The sequence below is a fragment of the Saccopteryx leptura genome, chromosome 2, assembly GCF_036850995.1.
Source record: "Saccopteryx leptura isolate mSacLep1 chromosome 2, mSacLep1_pri_phased_curated, whole genome shotgun sequence".
NCBI lineage: Eukaryota > Metazoa > Chordata > Mammalia > Chiroptera > Emballonuridae > Saccopteryx > Saccopteryx leptura.
Genome location: NC_089504.1, coordinates 106403256 through 106427753, shown reverse-complemented (window position 1 = coordinate 106427753; position 24498 = coordinate 106403256). Strand labels below are relative to the sequence as shown.

The 24498-nt window shown below is 35.0% G+C and overlaps 1 protein-coding gene across 2 annotated transcripts in view; it reads left to right on the top strand.

Annotated features, from left to right (window-relative positions):
- Nucleotides 1-24498, top strand: part of PTPRQ (protein tyrosine phosphatase receptor type Q) — a 270501-nt gene that overhangs the window by 177767 nt on the left and 68236 nt on the right. For both annotated transcript variants that reach the window (XM_066368486.1, XM_066368485.1), the window contains 4 exons: nt 14289-14410; nt 18458-18644; nt 21861-22105; nt 24375-24441. In XM_066368486.1, the coding sequence (XP_066224583.1) occupies nt 14289-14410; nt 18458-18644; nt 21861-22105; nt 24375-24441 (621 nt within the window). The remainder of the gene's footprint in view (nt 1-14288; nt 14411-18457; nt 18645-21860; nt 22106-24374; nt 24442-24498) is intronic.

The window sequence follows — 24498 nt, the reverse complement described above, 5'->3', positions numbered from 1 at the left end:
CCAGCCACATTTTTAGGCCTGAGAAAATTTAAAACTCAAAGCAAATTCTTACAAGCATGCTGACTCAAAGCCAATTTACAATTTTAGAAGTCACTAATATTTGTATAGTTGAGGAAGAACAGTCTTTTATTTAGTGATGACAATAGCTAGGAATCTGATGGTACAGTGTACCAAATTCTGAAACTAAAATACCCTGAAGGGTAGGCCCTTTAAATAAACTTTAAACTGACCTTAAATTCAAATAGCTGTACAGACAATTTAAATCATTTGTGTGCAGAGCACAAGATTTTCCATCCTTTGAGTTGCTGTAAAATTATTTATTTATGTTTATTCTTGTAGGAATGTCACTTTAGCATGGTGCACTAAAAACCACAGAGTATTTTCTACAATGTCTTTCATCATTAAATGAAATGCACAAGGATATGCAGAAGTCAAAAGTTACTAATACATCTTAGAATGTGCTTATTCTGAAAGTGTTGTATTAGACACACCAAAATTTGAAGGTTCTTAATCAATGTGGCGCAGACTTGGAGGCATTCAAACTTTTGTATAGACTAGGCAAAATGATGGTCTATCCAGACTCACCTTTCAGCTAACACACTTAGCATGGGGACACAGATGGATGGGAAAGATGACCCTGACCCACAGAAGACCCACATTCCTGTGCAAGGATAGAAGCATGATAATCAGGAAATGATGCTTGTTAGTTACAGAAAATGCATTATTGTGAAAACCAGAGGGAAAGTGCTTATGAGAGGAAGTGATTGGATTATGGGGGGATAGATCATTCCTACTGAGTAAATTGCTGTGATTTATAAGAGAAAGGGTATAGTGATATCTTGGCTCATTACTGACTAGATTCATTTCACAAACAATCCTAAATCAGAACGTGACAGTTTATGGGGAGACAAGCAAAGTCTCCCAAGGATGCTTATAAGTTACTAAGCTTTTAAAGTGACATATTTCAACTCCCCTACCTTCCCTGCCATTAACTTCTATTATTTTAATTGTTGACCTTCATAACTGTAATTTTGTATTCTCCTTATATGAGTCTAATAATTATCACACTGTGATAAAAGAGATAATACTGGATGTGTTTTATTATGTATTTTGGAATTTTGGTAAATTCCAAGGAAAAATTACCTAAAAGAAACTTGAATTTTTTATATACTTATAGGTACACTATAATATTTAGACAATACTAAAACAATTTGATGCTGTTTTATCATAGATTTGAACATAAGTATTCTAAATATTTCTCAAATTACCTGAGTTAATCAAATAGTCATATTCATTGCTTTATACAGATGAAATATATATCATATATTATATGCACATAATATATTCATATATCAGTTCAGTTATATATGTTTGCTTTTATTTTTTAGTTCAGATTTAATAGTTCTTTTTCCATCATAGTCTCATCTTTCAAGTATACAAATTGAATAATACATTCTAAGAGAAAATTTTCACAAGGGATTCAACAATGGAAACACCATTGCAACATTGCAGGCAATTCTATCAAGTTTACTAAAAATGCAAATGTGTAGAATGATTGTTTCTTAAAAAGTAAGAAAGAAAGAAACTGGGAAAAGTTCAAGAACTGGCATTTATTAAAGTACAGCTCAGCAAGAGGCTAAATACTTTGCCTTTTCATAATGATTGAATACTGTATAGACCTTAAAATATTTAATAGTGTAAGTAGTTACTATGTGCCAAGAGTTATTTTTGAATGTCATTTTTCTCTCGGATCTGCTTGGGATAGCAGACACTCCCTGATGAGGGCTTTGATAGCTAGTATTAAAAGAATGATTTAAAAAAAAGAATGATTACAGGATTGTCATTTTACTGTGAAAAACTAGAAGTTGAAGTAAGGCATTATACTTCTTTCTGAGTTGTTGTACAGACATATTTGCAAAACTAGCCAAGGTTCTCCTTGGGAAATAGTTTTGGATCTCTCCTTAGTTGAGTCCCCAAAGATCTAGACTGTGGAGCTGAGAAGACATGGACATATTTCCCTGGAAATATTCCCAACTACAAGCTACTATTAAGATAATCACAGAAAAATCTTGTCAATTTTCTTAGCCACAAAAAATTCTCAGTAAGATGTTTGTGATGACTGGACAATAATCATGCACACCTGTCTGCCTGTTAAAATGAATTAGGTTTAAAAATGTAGTCCTGACAGCCATTGAGTTGGTACACTCTATTGAGGTACATAAATAAAATAGATTCTAGAGATAATCTGTCCTTTTTTTTAAATTTATGATTTTAATTTGTGTTTACATAGATTCAAGTGTCCCACCCAATATATCTCCCCCCACCCCCTTATTCCCCTCAGCCCCCTCATGCCCCTTCCCCCCAATGCCTTCCCCCCTTCTGTCCAGGATTTGCTGTCCTGTTCTTTATAATGCTGTGTTATGTATATATAATTTTATTAATCTCTTTCTCTTGTCTGATTCCATCTTCTCTTCTACTTTCCCTCTGATAGCTTTCCCTCTGGTCCCTTTGATCCCACCTCTGCCTCTATCCGTTTCTCAGTTCACATTGTTCATTGGATTGCTCAAATGAGTGAGATCATATGATATTTTTCTTTCTCTGCCTGGCTTATTTCACTTAGCATGATAGTTTCCAGGTCCATCCATGTTGTCACAAAAGGTAAGATTTCCCTCTTCCTCAAGGCCACGTAGTATTCCATTGTGTGCATGTACCATAGTTTTTTAATCTACTCGTCTACTGATGGATATTTGGGCTGTTTCCAGATCTTGGCTATTGTAAACAATGCTGCCATAAACATGGGGGTGCATTTCTTCTTTTGAATCAGTGATTTGGTATTCATAGGATATATTCCTAAAAGTGGGATAGCTGGATCAAAGGGAGAATCTCCATACTGTTTTCCACAGTGGCTGCACCAGTCTGCATTCCCACCAGCAGTGCAGGAGGGTTCCCTTTACTCCGCACCATCTCCAGCACTTATTCTGTGTTGTTTTTGTTAATGAGCACCATTCTGACAGGTGGGAGGTGGTATCTCCTTGTGGTTTTAATTTGCATTTCTCTAATGATTAGTGATGTTGAACATTTTTTCATATGCCTATTGGCCATCTGTATGTCCTCTTTGGAGAAGTGTCTATTCATTTCTTTTGCCCATTTTTTGATTGAATTGTTTATCTTCCTGATGTTGAGTTTTACAGGTTCTTTATAAATTTTGGTTATTAACCTCTTATCAGATGTGTTGGCAAATATATTCTCCCATTATGTGCGTTGTCTTTTTATTTTGTTAGTGGTGTCTTTTGCTGTGCAAAAGCTTTTTAGTTTCATATAGTCCCATTTGTTCATCCTGTCCTTTATTTCACTTGCCTGTGGAGATAAATCAGCAAAAATATTGCTACAAGTGATATAGGAGAATTTACTGCTTATATTTTCTTCCAAGATGTTTATGATTTCATGACTTACATTTAAGTCTTTGATCTATTTTGAGTTTACTTTTGTGAATGGTGTAAGTTAGTGATCCAGTTTCATTTTTTTGCAAGTACCTGTCCAATTTTCCCAACACCGTTTGTTAAAGAAACTGTCTTTACTTCATTGTATACTCTAACCTCCTTTGTCAAATATCAATTGTCCATAAAGGTGTGGGTTTATTTCTTGGTTCTCTGTTCTGTTTCATTGATCTGTATGCCTGTTCTTATGCCAGTACCAAGCTATTTGGAGTACAATGGCCTTGCAGTATATCTTGATATCAGAAAGTGTGAAACCCCCCCACACTTTAATCTTCTTTTTCAGAATTGCTGAGGCTATTCATGTTCTTTTTTGGTTCCATATAAATTTTTGGAATATTTGTTTTATATCTTTGAAGTATGTCATTGGTATTTTAATATGCACTGCATTGAATTTATAGATTGCTTTGGGTAATATAGACATTTTAATGATGTTTATTCTTCCTATCCATGAACATGGTATATGCTTCCACTTGTTTGTATCTTCCTTGATTTTCTTTATTATTGTTTTATAATTTTCCAAGTACAAGTCTTTACTCCTAATTACTTTATTTTTGTTGTTGTTGTTGTAATAGTGAACGGGATTGTTTTCTTAATTTCTCTTTCAGACAGTTCATTGTTGGTGTTTAAAAATGCCACTGACTTCTGAATATTGATTTTATATCTGGCCACCTTGTTGAATTCATTTATCAGGTCCAGTAGTTTTTTGACTGAGACTAGGGTTTTTCTATGTACAGTATCATAGCATTAGCAAATAATGCTAGTTTTACTTCTTCTTTTCCAATTGGGATGCCTTTTATCTCTTCTTCTTGTCTGATTGCTGTGGCTAGGACTTCCAGAACTATGTTGAATAAGAGTGGTGAAAGGGAGCACCCCTGCCTTGTTCCTGATCTTAAGGGATTTTTTTTTTTTGCCCATTGATTATAATGTTTGCTTTGGGTTTGCCTTAGATGGCCTTTTTCATGTTGAGGTATGATCTCTGTATCCCCACTTTGTTGAGAGTTTTGATCATAAATGGGTGCTGGATTTTATCAAATGCTTTTTCTACATCTATTGAAATTATCGTGTGGTTTTTATCCTTTCTATTGTTTATGTATTGAATCACATTGATTGATTTGCGGATATTGTACCAGTGTTGTCTCCCTAGAATAAATCTCATCTGATCATGATGTATGATTTTTTTCATGTATTTTTGGATCCAGTTTGCTACTATTTTATTGAGAATTTTAGCATCTAAGTTCATCAGGGATATTGGTCTATAGTTTTCTTTCTTTATGTTGTCTTTGCCTGGTTTTGGAGTCAGTATTATGCTTGCCTCATAAAAGGAGTTTGGAAGTCTTCCCTCCTCTTGAGTTTTTTGAAATAGCTTGAGAAGGATAGGAGTTAGTTCTTCTTTGAATATTTGGTAAAATTTGCCTGTGAAGCCATCTGGCCCAGGACTTTAGTTTGTTGGGAGTTTTTTGATAACTGTTTCAATCTCATTTGATGAAATTGGTCTGTTTAGGTTTTCTAATTCTTCTATATTGATTTTTGAAAGATTATATGTTTCTAGGAATTTCTCCATTTTACCTAAGTTGTCTAATTTTATGGCATGCAGTTCTTCATAGTGTTTTCTTACAATCCTTTGTATTTCTGCTCTGTAAGTTGTTACTTCTCCTCTCTCATTTCTAATTTTATTTATTTGAGTCCTCTCTCTTTTTTTTCTTGGAGAGTCTGGTTAAAGGTTTATCTATCTTATTTACCTTTTCAAAGAACCAGCTCTTGGTTTCATTGATTCTCTGTATTTTTCTTTAGCCTCTATGTCATTTATTACCACTCTGATCTATATTATTTCCTTTCTTCTACTACATCTGGGCTTTACTTGCTGTTCTTTTTCTAGTTCTTTTAGATGCAGGGTTAAGTTGTTTATTTGAGTTTTTCTCTAGCTTCTTAAGATATGCCTGTAGTACTGTGAATTTCCTTCACAGTACTTTTGGTGTGTCCCATTTATTTTGAGTTGTTGTATGTTCATTTTTATTTGTTTCAAGGAAATTTTTGATTTCTTCCTTGATCTCTTTGTTAACCCATTTGTTATTTAATAACAAGCTATTTAGTTTCCAAATGTTTGAGTGTTTTCAGTTTTTCTATTGTAATTGATTTTTAGTTTCATGCCATTGTGATCCGAGAAGATGCTTGATATTATTTCAATCTTTTTAAATTTTTTGAGACTCATTTTGTGTCCTAGCATGTGGTTTATCCTAGAGAATGTACCATGAGCACTTGAAAAGAATGTATATTCTGCTGCTTTAGGGTGAGTTTCTGAAGATATCTATTAAATCTGGTTGATCTAGTGTGTTCTTTAGGTCTGCTGTTTCTTTGTTAATTTTCTTTCTTGAGGATCTATCCAGTGATGTTAGTGGGGTATTAAAATTCCCTACTATTAGAGTACTGTTATTAATCTCGCCCTTTATGCCCATCAAAATCTGCTTTATATATTTAGGTGCTCCTATATTAGGTGCATAGATATTTATAATGGTTATATCTTCCTGTTAGATGGCTCCCTTTATCATTATGTAGTGACTTTCCTTATCCCTTACTATAGCCTTTGTTTTAAAGTCTATTTTATCAGATATAAGTATTGCTACCCCAGCTTTTTTTTCATTTCCATTTGCATAAAATATTTTTTCTATCTCTTTACTTTTATTCTATGTGTATCTTTTGTTTTGAGGGTGTTTTTTATAGACAGCATATGTATGGGTCCTGTTTGTTTGTGTTTATACATGCAGCTACTTTATGTCTTTTGATTGGAGCATTTAATCCACTATATTTAAGGTTATTATTGATATGTAGTTGTTTATTGCCATTTTATTCTTTAAATCTGCATTTCTCTTTTACTAGATTTTTTTTCTCTCCTTTTTTCTGTTTATAGCAGGCCCCTTAACATTTCTTGTAGCATTGGTTTGGTTGTAATGAATTCCTTGTGTTTTTTCTTGTTGTTTTTTTGTCTGGGAAGCCTTTTATTTCTCCTTCGATTTTAAATGATAGCCTTGCTGGATAGAGAAGTCTTGGTTGTAGGCTCTTGTTTTGCATTACTTTGAATATTTCTTGCCATTTCCTTCTGGCCTCTAATGTTTCTGTTGAGAAGTCAAATGTCATCCTTAAGGCGGCTCCTCTGTAGATAATAGACCGCTTTTCTCTTACAGCTTATTGTATTCTTTTTATCTCTTAATTTTTGTATTTTAATTATGATGTGCCTTGGTTTTGGCCTTTATGGGTTCATCCTTAGTGGAACTCTCTATGCTTCTTGAACTTGTGTGACTTTTTCTTTCATCAGTTTAGGGAAGTTTTCAGCTATGATTTCTTCAATCAGATTCTCTATCCCTTGTTCTTTCTTTTCTCCTTTAGGAACCCTATGATGCAGATGTTATTTCTCTTCTTGTTGTCACAGAGCTCTCTTAGAGTTTCCTCAGACTTTTTGAGCTTCTTTTCTTTTTGCTTCTCTGCTTCTGTGCTTTTGTTTATCTTGTCCTCTAACTCGCTGATTTGATCCTCAGCTTCATCCATTCTGCTTTTAAGTCCTTCCAGTGTGGTCTTTATTTCTAATATTGAATTGTTATTTCTGACTGATTCTTTTTTATTATTTCAATGTCCTTTTTTATACTTGCTATCTCTTTATTTAGGTGCTCATTATGTCCATTCATTTTTGCTTTAAGATCTTTGAGCATCCCAACAATCATTATTTTAAACTCTGCATCTGGTAATTTTGTTATTTCCATTTCATTCAAATATTTTTCTGGGGATATCTCTTGTTGAATCATTTGGGTTGCATTTCTCTGCCTCCCATTTTGTCTGTGTATAAAGAAGAATGTGGCCACAGGAGTCTGATGGGTGTGGCCTCTGTGTTCCCTAGGTGTGGTCTGTCAACTGGCCCATCATCCCCTCTACCACTGCCTTGGATGTTTGGGCATGGGTGCTGCTGGCACTGACCCACTGCTACAGTCACTGCGACTTCTGCTTTGCCTTCACGGGTGGGACTGTGTTTACGTGCCTAGGCTGCAAGCCCTGGCTGGTCCCTGGCCTTTGCCCCACCCCCACCATGGGACTGCATTCACGTGTTTGGGCTGCAAGCCCTGGCCGGCCCCCTGCCTCCACCCCACCCCACGGGTGGGACTGCGCTCCTGTGTCCAGGCTGCAAGCCTTGGCCAGCACCAGGCCTTTGCCCCACCTCCATGGGTGGGACTGTGCTCCTGCACCTAGCTTCATGTTCTCAGCCAGTTCCATGGCCTTCGCCTTGCCCCTGCAGGTGGGACTACAGGTGGAGTGTTCTGTGGGCTGGACTTCTTTTGTGTACCCCTTCCGCTGCTCTGGCCACCCTTGGCCTCCACCCCTGCCAAGTGGAACTGAGCTCATGCTGGGCCTCAGTCATAACCAACCCCAGCTTCTACCCCCATGGGCCGGACTGCTCTCACACCCAGACTACAGCTGCGTCCAGCCCCCAGCTTCCACCCCCACCAACAGGACAGCACTCCTACATCCTGCCGCCACCTACCCTCTGGCAAGCACTCAGCAGTGTGGATAGGATGATGCAGCTCAGACCTTAGCACTCAATACTGTATGCCTGATGGCTCCCTGCTTCTAAGTGATTTTTTGCTCTGACTACAGCGGGAGAGCTACTGTTTGGCTGGTGACCTGCTTCCCTTTGCTGGTATTGCTGGTCCAGGAAAATATTCACTTTAGATTTGGGGAGTGACTCAGCTCAGGGGTTAGGGTGGCTGTCCCTCAAAGTATTTCTCCCTGTGCCTCCTAGATTATAATCTCTTCCTGCTACTCTGGTCCTCTCAGCTCTCTCCATACCACAGAGCCCCGGGTGTGTGGTAGTAAAAGAGGTTTTCTGCACAGTCTCTTTAAAATGAATCCTGGGTCTGTGAAATCTGTCTCTTTCTTGTAAACAGTATCCTGGCTTGTTTCGCAGCTAAATACTATCTGTACACCTCTTCTAGGCTCTGGGACTGCAGGCTGGGGCTTTGTTCCTGGGCCCAGGCCCCTCCCCTCTCCGCTAAACTCACTTCCCACCCTGCGAGTCCCTCTGGGCTGCCATTTGCTCCCAGGAGCTGGGAAGACCTCTCTGCATTTCTGCTTTTTCTACCAGTCTCAGTGTGCCTTTTTCAGTGTTCCTTGGTTAAATAGTCCTCTTAGTTTAGTCCAAAGATGGTTTTTCCAGATAAGTGTTCTTAAAATTAAATTGTAATCTACTTTGGTTCTGGGAGGTGGAAGTTGGTATGTCCACCTACTCCATCACCATCTTGCTGCCCCTCTAGTCTGCCCTTTTTGATCTAATACATTTTGATCTATTTTACTGGTACGAGTCAGATACCAAGCACCAAAATCTATAGAGGCCCCTTCTAGTTCATGATAATGAACTATAGAGTTTGTTTTTCTTCTTTTTCCCGTGATAACAGTTCTTACAAAGACCTAAGCAGTGGTTTCTAAGGCCCTACATACCTTGACCCCCATTTGCTCACCAACCTCATTCTGACTTAACTCCAGACTCACTGGAGTTCTTGTTATTTCTAGAACAAGCCAGGCATACTCCTGCCTCAAGCCTTTGCACTATCCATTTTCCTCCCCATGACACGATTTCTCCAAACAACCCCATGCTCACTTACTGCCTTCAAAGCTTTGTTTGAACATCACCAGCTTAGAAAGAACACAATATTTAACATAGTAACTCCTATCAGCATCCCATTCCCATTATTGCACTTCATTGTTTACAATGGTACGTATTACTTCTTAACATGGTATAGTTTTTACTCATGTATTGATATTTATCCAATTTTTTATACTAATACATTATTTGTCTCCCTCCACTAAAATAGAGGTTCCATGATACCCGTCTCTTTGTATCTTTTCTCTATATCCAGCACTTCCAAAGTGCCTAGCACATAGTAGGTGTTCACTAAAGAGCTCTTTAGGGAAGGAGAACCATTTTATACCAGAACTGTATATGGATAGGTCCATACCTACCTTGATTGCTTCTATGGGCTTTGTGTTTTCTTGGTGCCAGGAACATAGAAGGTGATCAATAAATGTTTGTTGGTTGAATGAATACAAAACTTCATCTAAGAGCCAACAGAACATTTGGGTACAAACAAAGAGAAGGAAGTGAAAAATATTTCCCTGTCTTATACCACTTGAAATGTGTGGCCTGTCAGGAAATTGTTTCTCCCACAATGATTTCTACAGAGCTAGAGGCAGGTTTTGCAAAAACATTAATAATCAGGAGGCCTAATAAATTTATACTTAGCTTCCAGCCCATTTTCTTTTCAAGATTCAAAGGCAGAAGATAGGTGACTGAAATCCACAAAACATTTTCTATTCTTCAAAGCAGGTTTCTCTACGGGGAGAGTATGTAATAATTACCAGTAATGTTATACTAGTTCCTGAAGCCTATCACTCATTTAACATTTTGAATAAAAAGATTTAGAGCTGCTGTTTCTTAAGAAGAAGGAGAGCATAGCATTTATAAGGAATATCCAGTTTGAAAGGAAAAGGGTTGCCACTCTTGAAAATAAAGTGGATTATTCTGTGAGGACACCGAAAAGCAATTAATTATGCTGGTGGCAAAAGAGGTCTCATCACTCTCATTTGCTATGTACAGTAACAATAAATTATGTACAATTTGAGTCAGTTTTCATAAATCTAGAAGTAATAACACTGAAGATGGTAGGTTATGCAGAGTCCATCATATTTTCTGCTATAGTCATTGGACCCAATTCTGTCATCATTATTAGGACCTCTTTGTTCATCAAATCTCAGAATCCTGGGTCATCCATCACCTCCTCACTCCCTCCTGGGATGCTTCCCTGGGCCGTTTGGACTGGATCTCTGAGTCAGTGGTCAGAATATTGTGCAAGGGTCCAAAGAAGTACAAGTAGCAAGGATGTGTTTGGTACCCCAAAGGTATTTTTCCCACAGAAACTTTCTTATACATATTTGCTAGATTGCTCTATAGCAGTAAATTTCAATCTTTTCATGGCACATATAAACTAAATACTAAATTTCTAAATATTATATAAAATATATTTTTTGCTGATATGACCAAAAATGGGTATAATTTTGATGCATTTACACCAAACGAATGTTGTGTTGGCTGTTTTTTTTTTTTATTTGACAAAGAAGTCAGTGCCCCTGACTAAATAGTCAGTTATTGTATGTTTTAAAAATTCTTACAGCACATCAGTTGAAAATTGCTGCTCTATAGTAACAGTTAAATACCATCATTAAAATATTGTGTTATTATTAAAAATATTTATGAGTTCAGTTTACCACTAAATTCCACATACACCTTCTCTCTTTAAAAATATATTCTAAGTACCAGTAATTCATTCATAGTTTGAAGTGTGTCACTACTATTAACATCTTAAATACCTTTAAGCTCTCTTCAGAACATGGAAATTACTTGAAGTAAATATACTTGCCATATTTATATTATCGCAATTTGTAAGAAATTATCTGAAATTAAAAACAACAACAAAAACCTTTTCCATCCTGTCTTTCTCATTTTAGTCTCATCTTTCTAATTGCCAGGTAGGCACCTCAGTCCTTGTGAACTTCTCAGATTCAATGAGTACAAATCCAAATTTATCATCTCCTTCCATAGTCTTATCCCTCCCCAAATCCATTATCTGTTCCTTAATGTGCTATTGTTGTGAACTGTATTAGCATTCTCCTAGTATTAATACATGAATTACTTTTTACTAATTCCTCTATCTTCGTTTGTATGTAGATCTAATAAGCTTATAAGTTTTTGAGTTTTTTTTTTTTTTTCTAAGGCCCTGGCTGGTTAGCTCAGTTTGTAAGAGCATTATCCCAAAAAACCAAAGTTGTGGGTACAATCCTCGGTCAGGGCTCTTACTGGAAGCAACCAACAAATGCAAAACTAATTGGAACAATAAATGAATGCTTTTTTTCCTCTCTCTCTCTCTCTCTCTCTCTCTCTCACACACACACTCTTTTTCTCCTTCTTTCTCCCTCCCTCCTCTGTTTGCCTCTTAAAATCAATCAATAAAAAAAGAATTTCTACATGACTTTAGGATTCTCATCTTATTAGTATCTACTGTCACTATTTTAATTTAGTGTCTCATCATATTTCACCTGCCTTTTTGGAAGCAGCCTACATGGACTTAATGCTTGAGAGCACTTACCTTTTTAAAAATTTCCTATGCTTTCTCAAAAACCTCAGTGGCATCCCATTGTTTAAATAATGAACTTCAAGCTCCTTAATATAATATTCAAATACTCCTTGACTTAGTTCCCATAATACTATTTGAAGCTTGTTCCTTACTATCTTCTTCCATGAATACTGGTGTCTCTGTGATACTTTTATTCTTTGAATTTAGGAATTCTGAATCTTTCCTGTACCGTGGACTCTTTTGGCTATATGGTGAAATGCTTGGACCCTTTCCTAGATTAATATTTTTGATGTATAAAGTATAATAAACAGAAGGCAACCTAAGAAAGCAGCTCTAAAGTAATAAAATTCTGTTTGTGGACTGTATTGTTTATGTCTTTACAGCTGTGCTTATGATCCTCTTCCCATAGAAGTGCCCCTAAATCTGCTCTTCTATCAAAATCCCTCTCATCTTTCAAGCCTATTCAATTCCCATCTCCTCTGTGCAGTTTCACCTTGACTTCCTACCCCATCTATATTCACCACTTTGCCTTCTCATAGATTATTTATATTTTATATTAGTCCTTATCTTACTTCACTCTTTATTATAATATATTATATTAATTAATAATGATGGGCCAAACACTAAACTGGCAAGTTTCACATGTTTTGTCTTCATATTTATTTTTCTTTTTTTTTTTTTTTTTTTTTTTTTAATTTTCTGAAGCTGGAAACGAGGCAGTCAGACAGACTCCCGCATGCACCCGACCTGGATCCACCTGGCACGCCCACCAGGGGACGATGCTTTGCCCATCCGGGGCGTCTCTCTGTCGCAACCAGAGCCACTCTAGCGCCTGGGGCAGAGGCCAAGGAGCCATCCCAGCACCCAGGCCATCTTTTGCTCCAATGGAGCTTCAGCTGCGGGAGGGGAAGAGAGAGACAGAGAGGAAGGAGAGGGGAGGGGTGGAGAAGCAGATGGGTGCCTCTCCTGTGTGCCCTGGCTGGGAATCGAACCCAGGACTTCCACACGCCAGGCTCACACTCTACCACTGAGCCAACCGGCCAGGGCCTATTTTTAAAATACTATGAAATATGCATATGAAGAGGAAACAGATCCAGAAGTTTTGTTGTTTGACCAAGATCATATTACTTTCTCCTTTTATAAAGTATTTGAGGAAAAAAATATTTTATCTTCTTCTGTATACCTTCTCAGAATTTATGGAATAATATTTTCCCATTAATAGTTGCTTATTTAATATAAAAATTAGAAATACTGGGAAATACATAGTTCCCAAATATTTTATGTCTAGAATGAACTAGGAACTGAAAGGGACAGGATGGATACAACAACTGTGTTCCTAGGTCAATGTCTAAGCCAATTAACTGGGACTAAATACTTCTTAACATTTTTAAACCCTTCTGATACTTAGTGGTTTTCACAAATTGAAAACTTTAATCCCACATATGAATGAATGAAATCATATGGTTCTTTTTCTGACTGAAGGAAGATGATTTGAATTTGGGTGGTGGGCACACAATGCAATATACAGATCATGTATCATAAAATTACACTTGAAACCTATATGGTCTTATTAACCAATGTCACTGCAATAAATTTAATTAAAAAAGAAAACTTACACAAGGGTTTTTACTAATCATTTTCTTAAAACATTATCTCTTGTTTTGCATTCTTGATGAAAAAACAATAATAAAAGTAGAATAAATTAAAGAATTTGTTTGTAATTGTAATGAATCCAGCAAATATTTACATTTGTAACAATAAGAGCAGTTGTTTAACTTATTTACTCTGCTACCCCCTCAGTGAAAACGGTAAGTCAACCCAATTACATTTACATGACAGTACACTTTATTTATTTATTTATTTGTATTTTTCTGAAGCTGGAAACGGGGAGAGACAGTCAGACAGACTCCCGCATGCGCCTGACCGGGATCCACCCGGCACGCCCACCAGGGGCGATGCTCTGCCCCTCCGGGGGGTCGCTCTGCCACGACCAGAGCCACTCCAGCACCTGGGGCAGAGGCCAAGGAGCCATCCCCAGCGCCTGGGCCATCTTTGCTCCAATGGAGCCTTGGCTGCGGGAGGGGAAGAGAAAGACAGAAAGAGAAAAACAGAGAGGAAGGAGGGGGTGGGGGTGGAGAAGCAAATGGGCGCTTCTCCTATGTGCCCTGGCCGGGAATCAAACCCAGGTCCTCCGCACGCCAGGCCGACGCTCTACCGCTGAGCCAACCGGCCAGGGCCGACAGTACACTTTAAATCTGATTACCTTGTGCAAGTTTCACATTGTGTTGATCAAATATGTTTGCAAGTTTTCTTAAAACAACATTTTTAGGCTATTTTAGAATTTAAAAACAATTTATTTTAGCAATAGTAAAGCTGTCTTTTCAATATTATTTTTAGTTTAAAAATCTTGTATTTATGATTATTATTTTCTTATGTGGAAGTTCTTCATGTATAGTACTTTTCAAAGGGATTACAAATTTTTATTTGCCAAATATTTAGCATGCTGTGCACAATAAATTAATGCATAATTAAATCATTATGGTTATCCATTTTTCATGATATTTTCTATTGTAGCAACTACTAACTCAAATATAAATGAGTAAATGATTTTTTATTTTAATAGCTCCAGATGGTCCTCCTGAAAATGTGTATGTAGTGGCAACTTCACCCTTTAGCATCAACATCAGCTGGAATGAACCTGCTGTTATTACTGGGCCAACGTTCTATCTGATAGATGTCAAATCGGTAAGGCTTGTCTTACCTTCTGCAATAGGCAGTGTAAAGCATGGAAGTGTACAAACAAGAAAAACAAACAAAACTCATAGACACAAACAGCAGTATGGTGGTTACCAGAAGGAAGGGGGCGGAGGGGTAGTAAAAGGTGAAGGGGGTCAAACGGTGACAGAAGATTTGACCTTGGGTGGTGGGCACACAATGCAATATACAGATGGTGTATCAGTATCATATACTTGTAACCTATATAATCTTATTAACCATTGTCACCCCAATAGATTTAATTAAAAATAAAGAATACAGTTTTTAGAACCAAACTCTTTTCATTTTAATTCACAGTCTATTAGACCTTCAGTAACTTACTTAACTGATGTTTCAGTGTCCACATCTATAAAATAAAAATTAATAATAGATCATAGTATCTAGAGTATGGAGATTTTGTTAAGACTAAATCAGTTAATATGCATAAAGAACTTAAAACATTGCCTGACACATAATAAGTACTCAATAAATGCAAAATACTATTAACATGATCCTTATATTGATTCTCAGGATGCAGGTGATGTATATAGAAAAATGGTCAAATTGATAATAATACATTCGTGTTAAATACAGAAGAAAAGGAGTCAATATCAAATGAGAAGTGAGAAGGAAATTAGAAGAACATATCCTAAATATATAATCATTATCTTACCTCTCATGTGCATTATCACACCTTATATAACAACACTTGATGTAAATCTTAATATCTTCATTTTGTATAAAGAACTAAGGCACAGACATGGTAAAAAATTTCTCACATGGCTGAAACCTGGTAAGACCAGCAGATAATGATGTGATAGGAAAAAGAAAAAAACATTAAATAGCAAATAAAATTAGTCAAATTGAACTATACACTCTCCAGAACCACTTTGGATCAAAGATAGCAAGAATTGACACAGATGTTAACACTTTACAGTTTCCCTGGGATTCTCAAAATTTAGTAGTCATTTAGTTCCTTCCTCCCTTCATTGATTTAACACAAAATTTTAAGTAAACCCAACATGCCAGCATTAATCTAGATTCTGGGTATGTAGAAATGAATAAGCTGATGTGGTCACTGTCTTTATAGAGCTGATCTAACTCTCATTTTATGAATATAAGCTATCTATATTCAAAAATTATTGGCTCCCAGACCCAGGAAGAATATATATCATGGAATTGAGGACTCTTAGTATAGGCTGGACTTTGCCCAATACTAGCCACAAGAACATACAAGTCTCCCCCTACACAAATCAAAGTAAGCAAAAATTCACCATCTTAAATAAAAATCTATGAACAAAGATATCATTCTTGATAAGTCTACTGAAAAGTGATGCACTTTGTAGTGATTTTCTCATTGTCTTTATTTTTTCAAAATAATAAATATTTGTTGAGCCACCTTTATTTACCAAAACAAAGATGGAAAGTAGTTTTGTTCTCAAGTAGTTCACACTTACGTGTGAGATACTAGAATATATATAGCTAATTACAGAGTTTGAGGTATGCAGGAAATAGGAAGAAAATCTAACAAAGTAATTAAATTTTCTATTAAATAGGAATAAAATCTAACAAAGTAATTAAATTTTCTGTTATGTGGGTCATAGAATATAGGCAAGACTTCACAGAGCAAGTTAAATTTGTTGTGGGACTTGAGAAGTAAACAAGGGTTTACCAAGTGGGGAAGGATGAAGATTGGACAGAAGAAGGAGAGAAAAAAAAGTCTAATTACTGATATTGTATATAAAACTACCATACTTCAAAAATAAATATAAACATTTCATAATAAAAATAGGTAATGAAATATAGTATGAGCAAACAACCTTGGAACTGATTAAAGGGAAATACGTAAGTAAGGTCTGAGGTACAAGTCCCAGGTAAGTGGACAGACACTGGTTAATAATAAAGACAGATAGGTTCAGTGAAGAAAGATAATAAATTTTACACATGTAGTATTTGAAGACATACTATTCTTTTTTGGATTTTAGTAAATATTTTTTAAGATATAGTAGATCGTATACATGCTATGTTTTATTTTTACTTCTTGGTTTTTTATTCATTATTTTCAGAAAAGGCATTGAATAGATTAATTTTACTTTATAAGATTATGCTCAATGAAATTATGGTATTATAGAAAGTTCTGGACTATTGAAACACCTAAATGCAAATTCTAGCTACTCAGTTAGCTACTCAGTTGTTATGGAATCTCTTTGAATTCACCTCAACTCTATAAATCAATAACATTAATGAGCAGTCAAAATGAAGCCAACTGGGTGGGGCAATGATGAACTAGAGATCCATGTCCCATTATAAGAGTCAATTGTTACTCATCTCTAGGTAATTGTTATCCAACATGAATATAAGCTTAGTTTTAGGAACAGATTTTAAAGCCAGATGTTCATGTGATATTTAAATATTGACAATTAATTAAATACACACACACTTTCTACCAGTGCGAATATGCACCTCAACTGGATTGCTAAGCTAATGTCATTTTCTGCCATTTTACAGTAGTGGAGCATCTTCCACTGTCTTAAGGTAGGAACAATCTTAGTCTTTTTTTAATGCGGGTATTATTTATCAGCCTTTTGCTGTGTATGTTGGATCAAGTTAAAAAAGCTCTCAGAAAAGACTTTTTGAAAACAATATACTGAATAAAAAGCCACCTTTCAAAGTTACCATCTCAAGCTGAGAGTGAACTTAATACTGCAAATAGTGTGTCTAAACTATTTTAGAGTGTTTCAAAATCCTGTACCTGAGAGGAGCACGCATAATAGGATATCACATTTCCTGATGTTCATCTCAGGAAAAGCCCACTAAGTATTAGAAACTTTGGCTATGTTTAATCCCTCCAGTAAACAGGCCAGACTCTCCATCAAAGAAAGACCATGTTTAAATATATTATACAACTATATTTAGTATACCTATGGGTATTAATCTGTGCACATTTAATAACTATCACATCCAAACTGAGCTCTTATCCAGTGCCATGCATAGTGCTACATCAGATTTTTTCAAATTGCAATCAAGGCATGCATTTTCAAATGAGTTAGAATGAAATTAAAAAGAGCAGAAAACACCAAGTGTATTTCAAAAAGAGGTTGTATTTCTGAAAATTGTTTTTCAGGTATAAAGAAATATACATATGAATATATAAGCACACAAATATCCTAAATTATTTTATAAAATGTGAATCCTTCTTGTGAGCCATGGTATAAAAAAATACTTCAGATCTATTTTTTGTAAATCTCAACAAAACACTGTAAGTACATATTATTACCCTAGTTTTACATACACAGAAAGTGAGACAGAGAGCATAAGTGACTTGACAAATGCTATGTAGGAGCTACTAAGTGACTAAGTTGGAATTTGAACCCTTGAAGGTGGGTACCAAAAGCTGTGTTCTTTCTTCTATAAAGCATTGTAGTAGAAAGTAGTGTTTCACTGACTGCAGAAATGACTTTTGTTTGTTGTTGATGATTTTTGATGGGTTAATTATTTTCTTTTAATTGTTGAAATAATTGCTAATTAGAAAACTATTAAAGTAACACTTTAGATTTTCTGGGACAATCTGTTTAAGAAATTTGGTTCCCCCTTAAACAACATGGGGTTAGGGACACTGACACCCCCCAACCCACTGTTGAAAATCTGCATATAATTTTTTACTCCTCTCCACCAAAACTTGTTATTCCTCAGTATCCACAGGGATGGTTCCAAGACCGCCTGCAGATATAAAAGTCCTCAGATGTTCAAGTCCCCTACATAAATTGCATAGATAAATGCATACCGTCAGCCCACTACCTCTGTAGACTCCTAATCTCAGATCATAAACAGTCCAGGTATATACTTAAAAAAAATCTTCATATACGTGGACCCACGCAGTGTGTACCTATGTTGTTCAAGGATCAACTCTATCTTAAACTTTGATTAGATAAATATATCAATTACTATTATATTTTATATAGCTTTGAATTATTACATTTTGGTGATTTGAATATCAAAGGCTGCTTCCTTTAACTGTTTGCTAATTTTTTCCCATAGGTAGATAGTGATGAATTTAATATTTCCTTAATCAAGTCAAATGAAGAAAATAAGACCATAGAAATTAAAAATTTAAAAATATTCACAAGATATGCTGTGGTGATCACTGCATTCACTGGAAATGTTAGTGCTGCGTATGTAGAAGGAAAGTCGAGTGCTGAAATGATTGTCACTACTTTAGAATCAGGTAAGGCGCATTTTTCATTATTGCTAAAAATTAACCTAGTTACTTTTTCTTACAGTTTTTCACATCCCATCCTAAAAAAAAAGGTATGTGTTACAAAAAAATTTTAAACATATAAATATAAAATTCAGCAACTCACTGTGATTGACAAAAGTGCAGCTTCTATTTTTGAGGCAAAGTGGAGTTATGTAGAATAATCAATCCTTGTAAACACAAATTAGTTCATAATAAACTCAATTGGATGTTTTTTGCGTTTCCTTAAACACTAAATGTTTCAGAAATTGTTACCTTGCTGAAGAGATCATTTTCCCATTGACTACAGCCAATAATGCTTCACCTAAAATTCCATTTTAATTATTTCTGTCTCATGATTTAAATTCACATTAAAATAATACTCTGTTACTAAATAATTCAGAATTCAAAGTTAGAGTCCAGGTCATGTTTACCATATCTGTTTTCTTCGCTTAGTTAAGTGACATGTTTTATTATATAATCTATTTGATAAATGTCAGAATCCACACAGATTTCCTCAAGTTTCTATGAACAGGGTCTGAATGAATAAGATTGTAACCAATAAGAATTAATGTGGAAAGTCAACTTCCCAGAACTCGCTTGCCCCATCCTCCTTCAGACTCCTGATGTTCTTTGCCACCAGATATATCTTTGGAAAGAGCACATGAAGGGATGTGTTGCTATAGTTTATTTGTTGCTATATGTAAGGTAAGTATAGGAGGTAAAAATAATTTTTAGTTAGTCTTTTCATTTTGTTATCTACTATGTTGTCTATTGTTATGGTTCTAAATTAAAGGTGCATTTTAGTTTCTGAACCCTAAAACTCCATTTGTTTCCATTTTTCTGTCCTGTAAATTCCAGGATCTATTTTCTTACTAAACCTGTTGCACTTTTCCTTGATTATCCTACCTGTCTGTGAGGAAAGAGGCCACTGAACTTGTTCACATTTGTACCATAAAGCATTGGTTGCAAATTTTAATGGGCTACCTCTTCCAAGGATATGATACTTTAATAAAATTTTACTAAACATCTTATGGTTAAATTTTAGATATGAATCCAAATATATTTGCAGAATAGGAGGTTCTTTCCAGCATTTGTATAATTCTTCCACTTATTTGACTTTAAACCTGATCTTATTTTTGAGAAACATCTCTTGTAAGAAGAAAATATACAAAGTATTTCACATATATCCTAAAAATGTTTGACAGCTAATGTTGCTAAAATGTGTGTTGAACCAATTTAAACTTTATTTTTAGCTATGCAGTTTTTGCACTTGAAATGTGATATTTGGCACCATAACATGTTATCTGATTCTCTCTTTTTTTCTTACTGTTCTTTGTTAACTTATTTTTTGCTTGCTACAGGACACTATCTCTAAAAATGTTTTCCAGAAAACAAAGCTTGTACCTGAACTACTAGCAGCCAAATATTAACAACCTTTTTCATGGAAATTCTTTACTGAGAATGGAAGAATATACCCACTTCAGTCTGATCAAAATAAATATATTCATTCAATCAAATAAAGAATGCTAATATATAGTATACAAGAAATAGTTTATAAAATATATTTTTATTGTGAATTATATTCATAAAGTAATTTTATCCTCATATACATCATTTTCTTTCACAATAATTTACTGCTAACATTTATCCTGAGAGCACAAACATGCCTTTCTTTTTGCCACTTCTTCTTTCATGGTGTGCACGTCCTAAACTCTAAGAGACTCCAAGAGTCTTGCAACCAGGGGAGCAGTGGGCGGTGGCAGCTTGTCCAGGCTAACCCTCTCAGCCTGTCTCCGAGGCCCCTTTTACTCTGCTTCTCAGTGAGACAAAGCAGCCTTGCTTGGGCTTGACCCTATTGCTAGTTCTGTCCAGCGTCCTTCCTTGTTTCACTGTCCCAGCTTCAATAAACATACTCTCAAAATCCAAAAAGAAAAAGAAATTTGAATATCTAGACTATATAAAGAACTTTCAAAAGTCAACACTCAAAAATCCAATTAGAAAATTGACAGAAGACATTTCACCAAAGAGAAAATATGATTGGCAAATAAACTCAAGATAAGAGAGATTTTCACTATCATTACTTATTAGGAAAATGCAAATGAGATATTAATTGCAAATTAAAATGCACAATGAGATATTAATATGAGTCTACGAGCACAGATAAAATAATAACTTTAAAAATAGTGAGAATACCAAATGCTGGCAAAGATGCAGAAAGACGGGATTTCTCATACATTTCTAGTGGGAATATAAAAGGGTAGAGCCACATTCGGAAGTAGTTTGGTAATCTTTTATAAAAACCAAACATGTGCTTAGCACATGATCCAGCAATTTACACTCTTGGGGATTTATCATAGAGAACTGAAAACTTGTGTTTATGCAAACACCTGTATGTAAATATTAATAGCAGATTTATTAGTAATAACCAAAAAAATGAAAATACCCCCCCAATTTTATGATTAAACCAATTGTGGTACACCCATATAAGGGAACACTACTGGACAATAAAAATGGAATGAACTATTGATATATGCAACAGCTGTGATGAACCTCACAGTCATTATGCATTGTGTTTCTCAAAATGAGAAAATTGTGGAGATGGAAAGTGATTAGTGTGCGGGGAGGCATGGGGACCATATACAAAGGGGTGCTGGGAAGAAGTTCCTTTATGGTAATGTTTATAGGAATCTATACGTGAGATCAAATTGCATAGAACTACACACTAAGAAGCATGAAAATATGGTTAAATTTGATTATGTTCTGTAGTTAACAGCGTGGTACCAATGTCAGTTTCTAGGACTGATATTAAGCTACATTTATATATGATTTCATCACTAGGGAAAGCTAGGAGAAGGTTACTTGGGACTGTGTAATACTTTTGCAAGTTTCTGTGAGCCTTTATTATTTTTAATTCAATTCAAATAGTCATGGAAGTGTGTTCTGTATAAAAATAAATGCATACATAGAGCTAAATGAATAAGAGATAAATAAGCAAAGGAACTGGATCAGCATTATGGTTCCTGTGACCTATAGATGTCAATGATTTTACAACGCACCAGCCATTCTGCTTGTTTCCATAATTCTTAGGGTTTAAATGACCTGTGTAATAGTCTTTACAAATGGAAATTTGAAATAAGTTTTACATGCAGGTGGAAAAGAACACATTTTGTTGGTAAAATTTAATTGCTAAATATTTTATTTTAGTCCCCAAGGATCCACCTAACAACATGACATTTCAGAAGATACCAGATGAAGTTACAAAATTTCAGTTAACATTCCTTCCTCCTTCCCAACCCAATGGAAATATCCAAGTATATCAAGCTTTAGTTTACCAAGAAGATGATCCTACTGCTGTCCAGATTCACAACCTCAGTATTATCCAGAAAACTGACACATCCGTCATTGCAATGTTGGAGGGACTAAAAGGCGGACATACATACAATATCAGCGTAAGCACTCATAGCTTTTAATTTTTCATCTGTTTTACAAAGTCAGTTTACAAGCTCAGCACTCAAAAACATTGCAGTTTATGTACACACTACATTTTTCCTAGCTTTTTGTGAGATGTTTAAGATATGCTAGCAGAAAATCGATTTAGAGAAATGTTGATTTCCTACTATAATACAGCAAACCCTATGAAATATGTAGATATCAAATCATTTGTATGATTATAGTAGAAATGCAGAAATAAAATGAGAAAGGAAGTGCATGTTAAAAGCAAAAGAGCAAGAGCAGTGATATATAAAGAGATAATCCTACCAAATAGAAAACTCTTAATGTGTTATTATAAATGGAAAATGGAAAAGCAAAGTACACAGACAGAGCAGAAATGACTATTTACATGATTTTAATTCACAGGTATTTCTCATAACTATTACAAAAAGCTAACAACATTTTATGTCTTTATTCTAAATTATCCATTTTGGGAAGTAAGCATGTACGTGAGTTCATATGCTTATATATAAACATATACACACACAATATGTTTCATCCTTGGATGGTTTTTGAGGCCTGTCTTTCAATTTTCAAATAGAATTATCTGATTCAGAAAGTGATCTTTCATTAGCTTATTAACTAATTCTTCTATCAATCCTTTAAAATTAACTGAATATTATCATCAATGATTTGTGTTTGTATCTTATATATCTCTTCCCTTGCTTACTATGTATCTTATTATATGATATGACTTGTTAGAACTCTTTTTGCCTGTATCATTTAATAGGCTACCATTGTGAAAGATCTATTAGAGTAAGAGCGGTGGATAAGATAATAAAATGACCTTGGTTCTAATGCTGACTTTGCTGTTTTCTGTATCTGGTCAATTTGCTTAAGTCTATATCTTAGTTTCCTTATCTGGAAAATTAGTAATAAGAATAATAATTTCTTTATGAGAATGTTGTGAGTGTTAAAGATTTACAGTAATGATAATTAGCGAAATGCTATCCGTTTTGCTGATTATGAATGCAAGAAAAAAATACATAGGAAAAAAGCACAACTAATTCATAATTTAAAGAATAAGAAATATGTTCTCTGATTGCTCTCCAAGTGCAATTTCCAGCATCCTCAACTCCTAAGGTTACAAGAAATGTATAACTTTAGCACCTGTAGCCATCTGCTGAATCAAATTCTATGTCTCTTTATTTAACAGGATTTCCAAGAAACTTCTTTCCACAATGCAGTCTGTAAAGCACTCATCCTTTATTGTGTCACTTAAATTATAGGTTGTACAATAAATAAAATTAATGAAGGACACCATTATATCTTTTTTTTGTTGTAAATACTTTCTTAAATTTAAAAATGCCACTATTTTCTTTAGATATTTTTTAACCAAATATTTGGGCCTTGGTTTATTTAGCATAACTACCACATGTTATATATCATTATAATTTAATTCAATCAAACTATCTATAGTGTGGAGTATGTGTCACTAATATATAGGTAAACAAATTAATTAATTTCAATAAACCTATTATATTCTGAATTTTTTATGAAGTGCCATGAAACTAACCAAGAATATAGTCTTTGTTTTATAGAGCAAGATAACATGAATAAAGGAAGATCTGTTCCTACAGTTTCCTAAGCGCAGCGTTAATTGAAAGGATCCACATCTGTGTAAATCACCCTCTGTATATACAAACAGAAATGCTTTATGTGTATATGCTGCATTATGCAGGTTATAGCGTCAGATACTTTGGGGCAGGGGTGAAGAAGGGCATAAAGGGCAATGTTCAGAGGGATGATTTAATACAGGAAAACTGGAAGGCTGAAGGCATAGGATTTCATCTCAGAGAAGGAAAAAAGGGGATCTTGAATATGAATTTACAGAAAGTCAGTTGCCCAGCTTACAGAGAGGAGGAACAGATGTTAGAGGAGACAAAGAGAGAGTATACATCCAAGGTCTTTTCTTTTCCTTTCTCCTCCGGGTTCCGATTGAAGGCACAGTCCTTTCCTAGTCTCTGTGATGGACCTGTTTAGGTTACTCAACCTGTGTTCTCAGGATTTACTTACATAAGATCATTTGTAAGAATTACTTTATTGTTAATGTTCTTCCTCCATATATAATAAGCATTTAAGTGAATACAAGAAAAATAAAGTTGATAGACTATATGCAATTGTTTTTAAAAGTAGAATTGTTTTAAAATTACATATTACCATGTCAGTTTTATGTATACACAAGCCATAATTTGAAAATATTAACAAGATGCTTTTTTTATTTAGGTCTATGCAATCAATAGTGCTGGCGCAGGTCCAAAAGTTCAAATGAGAATAACCATGGATATTAAAGGTACATACACGAGCTGCCTTTTCACAAGTGCAGTTGTCTTAATCTATATTAGAGTTA